At 35.4% G+C, this 13,817-nt stretch overlaps 1 protein-coding gene across 1 annotated transcript; it reads left to right on the forward strand.

Annotated features, from left to right (window-relative positions):
• The first annotated feature begins 5,502 nt into the window (after positions 1-5,502).
• On the forward strand, positions 5,503-13,010 carry LOC25488448 (F-box/LRR-repeat protein 2). The gene is made up of 4 exons (XM_039832477.1): positions 5,503-7,434; positions 9,284-10,960; positions 11,968-12,289; positions 12,591-13,010. The coding sequence occupies exon 1, from the start codon at positions 5,581-5,583 to the stop codon at positions 7,393-7,395; it is 1,815 nt and encodes a 604-aa protein (XP_039688411.1). The 5' UTR covers positions 5,503-5,580; the 3' UTR covers positions 7,396-7,434; positions 9,284-10,960; positions 11,968-12,289; positions 12,591-13,010.
• The last annotated feature ends 807 nt before the right edge of the window (positions 13,011-13,817 follow it).

Consider the following 13,817-nt stretch of genomic DNA (forward strand, 5'->3'; position numbering starts at 1 on the left):
AAATTGTGAAAAGTTCTTTCAAATCTAAAGACATTGTATCAACCTCCAGACCCTTAGAATTACTCCATATTGATCTTTTTGGTCCAGTTAACACTGCATCTTTATATGGAAGTAAATACGGATTAGTCATTGTTGATGATTACAGCAGATGGACTTGGGTAAAATTCATTAAAAGTAAAGACTATGCATGTGAAGTGTTTAGCAGCTTCTGCACTCAAATACAATCTGAAAAAGAATTGAAAATTTTGAAAGTCAGAAGTGATCATGGTGGAGAATTTGAAAATGAGCCATTTGAACTTTTTTGTGAAAAACATGGGATTCTCCATGAGTTTTCTTCTCCTAGAACTCCACAACAAAATGGGGTTGTAGAAAGAAAGAACAGAACCTTACAAGAAATGGCCAGAACCATGATCCATGAAAACAACTTAGCTAAACATTTTTGGGCAGAAGCAGTCAATACTTCATGTTATATTCAAAATAGGATCTATATCAGACCTATGTTGGAGAAAACAGCATATGAACTCTTTAAAGGAAGAAGACCCAATATCTCTTACTTTCATCAGTTTGGATGTACTTGTTACATCTTAAACACTAAAGACTATCTGAAGAAATTTGATGCCAAGGCTCAAAGAGGAATCTTTTTAGGTTACTCTGAAAGGTCAAAGGCATACAGAGTGTATAATTCAGAAACACAATGTGTTGAAGAATCTATGCATGTAAAATTTGATGATAGAGAGCCTGGAAGTAAAACTTCAGAGCAAAGTGAAAGTAATGCAGGTACAACTGATTCTGAAGATGCATCAGAATCTGATCAACCTTCTGATTCTGAAAAGTATACAGAAGTTGAATCTTGTCCAGAAGCTGAAATCACTCCAGAAGCTGAGTCTAATTCAGAAGCAGAACCTAGCCCAAAAGTACAGAATGAAAGTGCTTCTGAGGACTTTCAAGATAACACTCAGCAGGTTATTCAACCTAAATTCAAGCACAAATCTTCACATCCTGAGGAGTTAATCATTGGAAGCAAAGATAGTCCTAGAAGAACAAGATCACATTTTAGACAAGAAGAGTCTTTAATAGGACTGCTTTCAATAATTGAGCCTAAAACTGTTGAAGAAGCTCTCTCAGATGATGGATGGATATTAGCTATGCAAGAAGAGCTAAATCAATTCCAAAGGAATGATGTGTGGGATCTGGTACCCAAACCTTCTCAGAAGAACATTATTGGAACAAAATGGGTATTCAGAAACAAGCTGAATGAACAAGGAGAAGTAACCAGAAACAAAGCCAGACTTGTTGCTCAAGGCTACAGTCAACAAGAAGGCATTGATTACACTGAAACATTTGCTCCAGTTGCAAGATTGGAAGCAATCAGGTTACTTCTATCCTACGCAATTAATCATGGCATAATATTATATCAAATGGATATCAAAAGTGCTTTTCTTAATGGTGTCATTGAAGAAGAAGTGTATGTTAAACAACCTCCTGGGTTTGAGGATCTTAAGCATCCTGACCATGTTTATAAACTTAAGAAATCACTATATGGCTTGAAACAAGCTCCCAGAGCTTGGTATGATAGACTAAGTAATTTCTTAATTAAAAATGATTTTGAAAGAGGACAAGTTGACACAACACTCTTCAGAAGGACTCTTAAGAAAGATATTTTGATTGTGCAAATATATGTTGATGATATAATATTTGGTTCTACTAATGCATCTCTTTGCAAAGAATTTTCTAAGTTAATGCAGGATGAATTTGAAATGAGTATGATGGGAGAATTGAAATTCTTTCTGGGAATTCAAATCAACCAAAGTAAAGAAGGAGTATATGTTCATCAAACAAAATATACAAAGGAGCTTCTGAAGAAGTTCAAGCTAGAAGATTGTAAAGTGATGAACACTCCAATGCATCCAACCTGCACCTTAAGCAAAGAAGATACTGGAACAGTAGTAGACCAGAAGCTATACAGAGGTATGATTGGTTCTCTGTTATACCTCACTGCATCTAGACCTGATATTTTATTCAGTGTATGCTTGTGTGCAAGATTTCAATCAGATCCTAGAGAATCTCATTTAACTGCAGTTAAGAGAATCTTCAGGTATCTGAAAGGAACAACTAATCTTGGACTCCTGTATAGGAAATCCCTAGATTATAAGTTGATTGGATTCTGTGATGCTGATTATGCTGGTGATAGGATTGAAAGAAAATCAACCAGTGGAAATTGTCAATTCCTGGGAGAGAATCTGATATCCTGGGCAAGCAAAAGACAAGCAACTATTGCTATGTCTACAGCAGAAGCAGAGTACATTTCAGCTGCAAGTTGTTGCACACAACTACTTTGGATGAAACATCAGTTGGAAGACTATCAGATTAATGCTAACAGTATTCCCATTTACTGTGATAATACTGCTGTTATTTGTTTGTCAAAGAATCCAATTCTACATTCAAGAGCCAAGCATATTGAAATCAAACACCATTTTATCAGAGACTATGTTCAAAAAGGGATTTTAGATATACAATTCATTGATACTGAACATCAATGGGCTGATATATTTACAAAACCTTTGTCTGTTGAAAGATTTGATTTTATTAAGAAAAATTTGAACATGCATTTTGTGTCTGATTGAAAAATTGCTTGCCTCTGAATAAGAAGTTTGGTTCTGAAGTTTATTCAGAAGCATTTTGGTTCATCAGAAGCTCTTAACTGAGGTTCTGAGGAAAATGTGCTTCTGAAGATGACGTCAGCACTAAAACTTCAGAAGTGTTATTCTTTGCTTCTGAATAGCTTGGCTAGTGGGAACGTTGGCAGTTACTTTATGTAACAGCTGTCCCATTACCCAAAAGGTAGTTTTCTGAAGAGTCTCTGACGTGGTCTATTTGTATTGGAGTATAACAAAAAGGGCAATGATGTTTTTATTCGCTTTTTAACATACTTACACGCGCCCCCAATTTGTCATTAATGCTGTGTTTGTTTGTCCCCTCTGAATTACAAACGTTTTAATAAAAACACTAAGTCATTTCACACACTTCTCACTTCACAACAAACACTTTCTAATTTCTTCTCAACCCTCTGTGTAAGTAAGCACATTCTCTCAACCTCTCAAAACACCTTAGAACCCTAATTCTACTTCAAATCAATGGCATCTTCAAGTTCTGCCGGTGGTTCTTCATCGAATATGGATATAGATACTCCTGCTTATGAAATCAAAGGAAGAACTATGTCTATTGAGGAATGGGAGCTAATCATTCAAGCGGAAAATCCTGTTATTGTGATGAATTGAATTATATTATATAATTGTGATGGGGAATTTGTTATTGTGATGAAATGGATAAGAAATTCTGTTATGGTTATGGACTTTTGGGAGTGGGATTGAACTGGAGAAAAATGGGGTTTTAAGCTAAAACCGTTTTAAGTGATTAAGTGAAATAAACTATGTTGTGATAAGTTGAATTGAATTGTTTTGGGTTAGAAATGATGTTAAATGGTAGAGTATAAGTGGTTTAAGTGTTTGGGATGAATTTGGCGTGATTTGGATCGAAAACGATATTGAAAAACGGTGTTTCGCGTGAAAAACGAAAATTGCAGAATTCCCCCACTTGATGGTCACGCATGACCATGCTCCTGGGGAGCACGGACCGTTCGTACCACTCGCACTTGGTCAGCACGACCGAGTGGCCAGTGGGAACGACCGTGCAACCCATACTATGTAAGGAAACTCCAATTTTTTTCTCATTTTTAAGGTTCCTAACGCATACGAATGGGTCCCAAACACCTAAACTTAGTTAATTGAGGTGTAATTGAGTACTTACGATTGGTTTAACCTAGCTTAGGTTGGAATTGGATTGAATGTTTTGAAATTGTGAAAATAAACGAACTTTGACAAATGTAGAAAATAGACGGACTTTGGAAATTAACGATATATGCTATGATAATTTGAAAATGACTACGTGATATTGATGGAATGATGAATGATGATTAATTTAGCTATGATATGCATACTTGAAATGTGGATTAGCTAGACGTAAATGATTAATCGTTTCAAAGGCTAATTGTGCTAAATGAAGTGATGTTACCTACTTGATGAAGTATATGTTTTATGATGATTATAATGATGATTATTTTGATGATGATAATCGGTGATGATGGTGATTTTTTATGACGAGTATACATATATAAAGTGACGATGAAAAATGATGATGTTGACTAGTGACGATGAAAATATATATATGTATAAAGTGACGATGTTGATGACGTGTGTTATAGTGTATGCATATATACATTGTTGAGTCATATGTTCATGCATGCATGGTCAAGTCCAAGTGATGATGTTAAGTGACTATAAGTGACGATGAGATCAATCGATAATAGAACTCCGACATCCAAAAATGGTACACATGCATGTAGAACCGTGTCTAGAACATTGCATGCATATGGATTGATATGAGAATTATGTATTCAATTATGTGATTATATGTGATGATGTGTACATGACTATGTGAACATTTGGTGATCCATTTACATCCCTAGAAGAGAGTTATGAATATTAATATGGTCTTTAAAATGACTATCCATGTTATAAACATGTTCATAATTTGTATTGATACAATTCAGATGATATAATCCGAATTGTTATTTGCTGCCCTAATTTTTTTAGGGTTTTCGGATTATAAGATCCGAATTAGTGAAAAATTCATTTTCTTCATCCCATAACAAAGGAAAAACTCAATTCAGATTATAAAATCTAAAAACTCTATGAACATTTCGAATCCATAAAATAGCCTTTGAAACTTGAGATGTTGAATCCATGTTGAACTTCAGCTTCTGGTGATCTTCAGCTTATGATGAACTTGCTTCTGGTTAGCTTCAGCTTCTGATGACGTCATCTCTCTTCAGGAGCGGTTGTCTTCAGGAGCGCTTTTGTCTTCAGAAGCAGTTCATCTTCAGGAGCACTTTTAAAGCTTCCTTTTGTAGTTTCCTTAGCTCTCTTTTGTCCAATCAGAAATTCTTTAAGATGTTAAATTTATGTCTATGGTCATGTACACTTGAACAAATATTAGCTTGTCCAATTGTCAATTTTTAATAGCTTGTTATCATCAAAAATCTTAAGGTTTATTGTTAAACACATTTTGTTCCAACAACATGTTCATAATTTGTGTTGATACAATTCAGATGATATAATCCGAATTGTTATTTGCCGCCCTAATTTTTTTAGGGTTTTCGGATTATAAGATCCGAATTAGTGAAAAATTCATTTTCTTCATCCCATAACAAAGGAAAAACTCAATTCGGATTATAAAATCTAAAAACTCTATGAATATTTTTGTAAAAAAAAAATAGGACGCGAAAGAAGATGATAGGGTGGAAAAAGTAAAATCATACTGTTTAAAATAAAAAAAAGCCCAATAATAAACCCACCCAGTAGCTTAACATAACTCAAAATGTATTGGGTCTTAATTTGGTCTAAATACATTTTGACTTTTGGTTATATTTAAAAGGAAGGAAGCAGGAGTACTTTTTCGACGCACATCAAACACCTAACCCTTACCCTTGAAGTCTGCCTTTTACCAATCATTCACCGGCGGATGGCTGATGTTTATTTACCCGATGGCTGTTGGGAATTTGTTCTCAGATCCCTCAAAGAGGACGGAGACTACAACCGCCGCTACATCAAATTCTTCGATTTTGATGATGAAAATGATTATACTGATGTATCAGTCGAAGGCAACTACAAGAACAACAACTGCTTGAAATCTCTCTCCGCCGTCTCAAAACAGTTACTCTCCATCACCAACAATCTCCGATTCTCTCTCACTGTCCGTATTCAAACCCTCCCTTTCCTCCCTCGCCTCCTCCGTAGATTTACCAACCTCACCTACCTCGACCTCAAGCGCTTCTCCAAACACGGCGACCTTGATGCTCTTCTCCGTCAAATTGCTTGTTTCCCATTGAAGAAACTCACAACTCTTAATATCTCCGATCAACTTCATTTTCCCTCTAAGGGATTGCGAGATTTCTCTAAACGGATTACAACTTTGACCTCTCTCATTTCTTACGGAATTATTACCCTCAAGACCTCTCACTTATTTCTCATTGCCAACTGTTTCCCCTTGCTTGAAGAACTCGACCTCAGTGGCCCTTGCTTTTGCAGTGACTTAATTGATGGTGATGGGATAAAGGCTCTTTCAGACTCACTTTTCCAACTCCGCAAGATTGATCTCTCTCTTCATAGTCACTTGGATGACCAATCGCTTTTCCACTTGTTCAAAAACTGTAAGCTTCTTCAAGAGGTTATCATCTTTAATTGCGATCGCATAACCAAACAAGGTATTGCTTCTGCTCTCCGTGAGAGACCAACATTGACCTCTATATCCTTTTCCGACGACTTTCCCAACGATCAGACTTTTACTTCATGTTTCATTGACTCGTTGTTGTGTTTGATGAGTTTGACATGCCTCGAGCTGTCACGTTTTAATGTCTCTGATAACTTGTTGTCCTCTGTTGCAATTCAAGGTCTTCCTTTAAGGAGACTTGTGCTCCGTAGTTGTACCGGCTACGGCTATGATGGAATCTTTTCTTTGTTATCCAAATGTAAATGGATACAACATTTGAATCTTCAAGATGCCCTTTTCCTCAATGATCAACATGTTGTGGATTTGTCATTGTTTCTTGGTCATTTGTTGTCTATAAACTTGAGCAAATGTTCAATGCTCACACATTTATCCTTGTTTGCACTTGTTAAGAACTGTCCTTCACTTAGTGAGATCAAAATGAATTACACAAGTATTGGGAAACAATGTGTAGAGAACTCCAATTCTTTGTTGGACTTTGTTGTGAACCCTCAATTAAAATCTCTCTATTTGGCTCACAATTCATGCTTAAGAGATGAAAACCTTATAATGTTTGCTTCAATTTTCCCGAATTTGCAGCTAATTGATTTGAGCTATTGTGATAACATATCTGACAAAAGTATCTGTCAAGTTTTAAAGAGATGGTCTAAGATTAGGCATTTGAACTTAGCCCACTGCTCAAGAGTGAAGTTGTACGGTATGAACATTAGAGTTCTCAAACTTGAGGTGTTGAGCTTAATAGATACAAGAGTCGACGATGAAGCACTTCATGTGATCTCGAAGAGTTGCTGTGGGCTTTTGCAACTATTACTGCAAAATTGTGAAGGTATCACAGAGACGGGAGTGAAGCATGTGGTGAAAAACTGCACACGACTGAGAGAGATCAATTTAAGAGGTTGTAATAAAGTGCATTATAATGTTGTTGCCCCAATGGTATTTTCAAGGCCATCATTGAGAAAGATAGTTGCTCCAATAGTTGCTCCACCTCGTTATCTTTCCAGTGCCAAAAGGAGGGAACTCTTTTTACGTCATGGATGCATCATTGACTAGTATTCTGGAAAAGCTTTCCTGATGTTTGAATTCTAAAATGTAAGAAGTTTTTGTTTACAAATTTACTTCTTCGAGAAAGTTAATTTACTTCTTTTAAATGTCAACTTACAAATGTGTATTTGCTCATCGGTTTGTGTATTATATTGCCTAAGTTTAAATTGTAATGTTTTTCATCGCTTTGCCCTGTATTATATAACTTGGATAAAATTCTTGTTTCGTACTTATTGCAATACGGAATAACAGTTGATGCATCGAGTTCAAATAATTATGCACGTGTCTCACACACTAGTTATATAATTTGTGGCATGCTCAAGTGGTTTACTTCTGTAGTTAGCTCATGTGCATTATCCCCTCTCCTCAATTGGCTTTTCTGATGCTGCATGGACCTGCATTTACCTTGGGTCCTAATCTAGTTTCTTGGTGGTCAAAGAAGCAGACCCTGGTATAGCACACTCCAGTGCCAAGGCGGTGTGTATAGGAGTTTAGCTAATCTCTCAGCAGAAATGCTCTAAATTCAGTCACTTCTTAATTCTTACTAAGCTAGAGTGCAAATTCAAAACACCTAAGATTCTTTGTGATAATCTTTGCACTGTTTATCTAGCTCATTATCCAATTCTGCACAGTCGTACAAAACATAGAGTTTGATATTTTTTGAGAGAGAAAGTACTCAACAAAAGTTTAATTGTTTTCCATGTCCATGCTCTTACCAGTGGAAAAGCTTAGCTTGGTTGAGACACCCTCCACCTGTAAGGGAGAATGCTAGACTTGTACCAAGTCAACTAGTTTAAAGTTCTCTATAAAAGCTTCTGAGTTAGTTAGGTTGTTAGTTCCCTCTCCCTAAATACGCGTTGAGTCGGTTAGAGGATTGCAACTAACCAACTGACTCAAGTATACGACCACAGCCTCACACTTAAAGGAATGCAACCAACTAACTGGCTCAAGTATATGACTACAGCAGTACAGCCTCACACATGTTCCGATGTATGTCTTAATATGATTATATATGCCTGTAATATTAGAGAGGGACACAACTTTCTCATGAGACTTCACCTTTTTCTTAGAGAAATGCCATCGAAGTCTATAAGCAAGTGAATATAAAAGATTATATTTGATATTGAATTAATTGTATAAATTCTCAAGACATATTTTAATGAGTTGAGTCGACAAAAGCCTCACTTGCAGAGGCAGTACCATATGCGAAAAGAATGTGGGGATGTTTCAAACAACTTACAACTATTTATCTACAATTACTGGTTGTGCTGGATTGCCTATCTTTTGATCAGGAACACAAGACCTGTAGATTAAAGTTACAAACAAAAATACCTTAGAATATTTTTGTCATGTGACTGAAAGGTCACGGGTTCAAGTCCTGGAAACAGCCTCTTGTGTAAAAAACAGGGTAAGGCTGCGCACAATAAACCAAAAAATGGCGGGACCCCTTCCCCGACCCTGCGTATGCGGGAGCTTTAGTGCACCGGGTTGCCCTTTTTGCCCCTTTTTTTTTACAGTATGAGGGATGGTTCTTGTAGTTTCTCTTGTTATCTCTGGGGCACAATTGATTATGTTTTCATTAACCTGTTTCTACTCTATTTTCTCTGCAGTCCACAAAAGTTCAATTTATGGACTAAAAAAAATCATATTTTATTGTGTGCCAGACTAAGTGTTGTTTCTGTTTGATTCTGATTAATCTTTGTTGTTGCTTGTTGATTCTGCTTGGGGCAACTTGATTCTGGATTGTTGAGGTCTCTCATTTATGCTATTTTTGTTATCATTCATTGCCTACTAGTGGTGATTGTTGTTCATATTATATCTGTTATTGGGAGGTTTTTCATAATAATATGTTCTATTAATTGACTCGAAATTTAAGACTCCTTTGACATGAGTGCAGGGACTCAAAATTTATTGGAAGACATTTGAAGAGGCTAAATGGAGTTTAAGATGTAAATGCAACTTTGGTTTGGTTTTGCTGAATTGTGAGTCATGCTACATACATAGGGGAATGTAGATGTCAAAGAATTTGGCAGGTGGCAGCGTTTGTTGTTTCGATTTATTGCTTTCTGAAGTTTTGTTTGGCTATGTGATTTCTAAACTCTTTCTGTTTTGCTCTACTTATTTTTCTATAAAACCTTTTATGTTGGGTATTTTTTATTTTATGTACTTCCTGCTCCTAGCACTCGTTGTGCTTTATGTTATGAATTCACAGCAGGAGCTTCAACTATTAGTTCGTACAATAGTAACTAGTTTTCACAATATCAATTATTCAAGTTGAAATCATATCATGACAAATATTTATCTTATCCGTTCTACAATGAGTGACACACTTGTTTATTTTACACACATTAAAAAACAGTACTTCTTCCATCCCTAAATGTAAGGCTTTGTTTGGTAGTTTGGAGGGGAAGGGAAGGCTTGGGAGGGTGGAAAATATTAGGGAAAATTGAGAAATCTTTCAAAATTTTTAAAAGAGTAGTTTTTTAGAGAATGATAAATTAATGCATTTGATTACTATATTTTTAATTTTAAATATATTATAACAACATAAATTAAATTTGAAAAATTCTTATGAACCCTCCAAAACCCCCCAAAACCCTCCTTCAATACAATTTTGAGTTCCCCCAAATGAGGAGGGTTTTGTATTATGAAGAAAAATTAACCCCAAAGCCCTTCTCTCCTATTTTCCTCTATTTCTTCCACTTGCTTAGTCCTTTTTCACCAAGCCTTTCCCTCCCTTCCCCTCCAAACTCGCAAACAAAGCCTAAGTCTCCACTGCAAATTTCACATATATTACAAAAAGTTTGTAGCATAACTAATGCGTCCATTTTGTGTCGAAATATTACTATTTTGTCCTTTGTAGTTCAAATTTGATTTTTCATATTTCAAACGAATTCAGTAGTATTACTTATGGTTATGTTTGGAAAAAAATAATAAATGCATTTAAAAAAATAAAAAAAAGGTTTATATTTATTGACGAATTTTTTGCCAAATGAAACGGGTGTTTAGGATGTGTGTGAGTTAGTTTCCTATTTTGTAGCCAGTCAGTTGTAGTGCTAAGTCTATAAACTTGGCCTTTTCATTCAATAAGTGAAAACAAAGCATTTTCCCTTCCAATTTGTTTTCTGTGTTAACATCTAGCATCATAGCTAATCTAGCATCAAAGGAGTATTGGAATCTTATATATCCAGGGATTCCTCAACAAGCCGTCGGTGTTGTATTGACTGAGAACGAGAAGAAAACATTGGATGAGCTAAAGTTGTAAGATTTTTAAGGCAAAAAATCACCTCTTTCAAGCAATTGATCGAGTTGTGCTTGAAACAATTTTAAAAAACGAGACATCGAAGGAGATCAGGTTCCTTGAAAAAGTAATACCAAGTCACTGCTAGAGGGAAGCGAGCACAGCTTCAGGCCCTGTGACGTGACTGGTAGATTTTACAGATGAAGAATGGAGAATCAATTATCGACTATTTTGCTCGAACTGTCACAATTGTAAACAAGATAAGAATGCATGGTGAACAAATGTCGAATCTTACTGTTATCGAAAAGATTCTTCTCGCTCAATAACCTCCAGGTACGATTATGTAGTATGTTCTATTGAATAATCTCATGATCTAGATTCCATGAATGCAGATGAACTCCGAAGTAGCTCGTTGGTACACGAACAACGAATGAATGACCACAATTCACATAAAATTGTTGGCGTCATTAGTTTAGTCAAACTTGTGATTGTGATTAATCATCATTTTAGTCGCTGACAATTTGATCTCTTATATTTATGATATTCTAAAATGATATGTAAAATTCAACCAGATCACATTAGTTTGTCTTGGACAATTTCAGAGTGACTAAAAGGACTAATGTGATTAAGGATTTTCGATTTTAGAATCATTTTAGAATTTCAATGATCTGTAATCAATTAGTGTCAGTATAGGTATATAAATAGTTATTTTTTTCTTTTCTTTTCGAATTGTGATTGTAATGAATGATCAACTTAGTCGTTGAAGTTGTAGGCTTCAAACAATTTGATCTCTTAAATTAACAAAATTTCAACTTGATCTACAAAATATGTCACATTAGTTTGAAAGTGGTTCAGCTCAAGTGGTTAATTACCTCTTTTAAGGTCGAATCTTGACTGGAACAATCTCTGGCCCAACTTTACTTACCGTCCAACTGAATTTTGGATATCCAGAGCCCCTTTTCTCTAGGAATCAGAGGGTTAAGACAACAAAAATATACCACATTAGTTTGTCTTGGACAACTGCAGCAATCTTATTGACTAACTCAAAAGGGCTAATGTGATTGAGGTTTTTCAATTTTTGAATTTTGTTAATTATATACATTTTCAAGGGCAAAACTGGTCATTTACTCATTGCAATTGTGAATACGATGAAATCTTGACAATATGAAAGTTTGTTAACAAATGCGATTGGCAAATGTGGTTGTGTATGAAAAACTCAAAAACCTGGCCCTGTGGCATCACTCAATTGTAAATTGTAACTGCATACAACAATATTAACCATCTACGCTTTTGTGTTCTGTTTACATCTGTTTAACCAAAGCTCTACTGCCATTATGCAGCGGCTTGTTTCTTTGTGGAAGAAGAGGTTTACGTATATTATAGCTGTAGATAGGGTGCTGCATTTGGATGACTTCCAGTCCAGGAGGTGGGGACTTGACCCGGTTGAGTTGCTTATTAACCTTGCAAGTTGGTGGTTTCTGATATAAAATTGACTATGGCTGTATTTTTCACGACGGTGTGTGGTTCACCTCTTTAGACTACAAAAATGCTCAACCTGACCCCCTTCGAGAGTTTGCGGAGAATTTACTCGCTGAAATTAACACCAATAATATGAAAGACATTACTCGCTTTTGTAATGTCTTTGTTGATTTGAATTTCCAGGTACTTTTCCTTTCTGTTGTTTTTTTGGGTGGATTTCGCATGCCTAAACTACCCTTGCTTTTTCTCTTTCATCTCATGCATGCCATGAACAACAACATTTTGTCCATTTTTATTTCATTATCATCCGGTTATTTAACTAGTGCGCCTGATGTAGCTATTTAACCGTGTTTATGCAACATCCAGATAGAAATTACTTGATGTATGTGACTGCTAAATAGAAACGTGACTTCAAAACAATATTGGGGACCAATAAGTTAGTTTTGTTGTGTTAACTTTTAATGCATTTGGTTTCCCATTGTAGGACTCAGAAGCTAAGATGATATGGGTGGATCGCCTGGGCTTGGATATGCGAGTGTTTTCTCCTAACTACGGCTTATTCTAGGTCCACATTCATTTCCTTAGAGAAGTCACCGATGAAAAAGGTGCGAAGTCGACATTTAATTGTATGTAACAATTGGCTTGGGAGGTAGAAAGAAACTTCCATCCTCAGTATTTTGAGAAGGTTACAGAATTGAAACACATAAAGTCATGATACTCATGAGTTATAATTTTTTTGCACAACCACTTACCAATTTAATCAAATATGCAAGGTGAAACTTTGTAATTTTTCAAGAATATGACCATTTTTTGGTGTTTGTATTCCGTTATGATTCATTTGAGGCTTGATGTAGAGATCACTTTGAAGACTTGGCTTAATTAAGTTTTGTAAGGTAATTTTTGGCATTTGTCTAGTCTGTTGCAGGCCTCCTCGTGACTGACCATTAGAGGAGGAAAGGAGTGTATATAGGGTTTTTAAAAATAATTCAAATCGTTCTATTTTTATTTTTATTTAAATACAATTTCTATATCGAATTGAAAATTGAAAAATTATATCTGTAATTGGATTAAGACCAACAATAAAACTCTGGAGTAGTATACTTTCATATATGAAAACTAAGATGCACATAAACCCTTAAGTAAAATTGCCAATTCAAAACTGATAATTAAATGTGCAAACTAAGATGATTGCCACAATATTTGGTTTCTTTGGAGTGTTACCAAATAACTCCATATCATCATGTGTTTGGCAATGGTGTGTAGTGTTTGTTATATGTACATCTAATAGACTTATATGAATGACCTTGGTTATGTGATCTAAGTCATACCATCGGTCTACGATAATTTCAGATAGCAGAGTCTAATATTCTGAACTAGCCATCAAACGCATGCTTGCCAATTCGGCTATTCCAGATTAGAGCCTAGTGGCAAATCTAAATATAAGCAAAAATGAACCTAGGAGATTCAATGTTGAGTAATGAGTTTCAGAATTCATGTTTTATTAATTTTTTGTATGAATTGGTACCGATGGAAATACCTTCCTCTATTTTTTTTGGTTTTCACTCCTAGTAGCAATTATATTTGAGAAGCTGAGATTCGTTTATATTCATGAGCTTAACTAAAGGAGGGGAGAGAAAGATGTGCTTAAATGAACATACGAATGAGTTTATGAATCAATTTCACTTTTAGACAAAACAAGTTGAAATATTCA

The sequence above is a fragment of the Medicago truncatula genome, chromosome 3 (assembly GCF_003473485.1).
Source record: "Medicago truncatula cultivar Jemalong A17 chromosome 3, MtrunA17r5.0-ANR, whole genome shotgun sequence".
In the NCBI taxonomy this organism is placed as follows: domain Eukaryota; kingdom Viridiplantae; phylum Streptophyta; class Magnoliopsida; order Fabales; family Fabaceae; genus Medicago; species Medicago truncatula.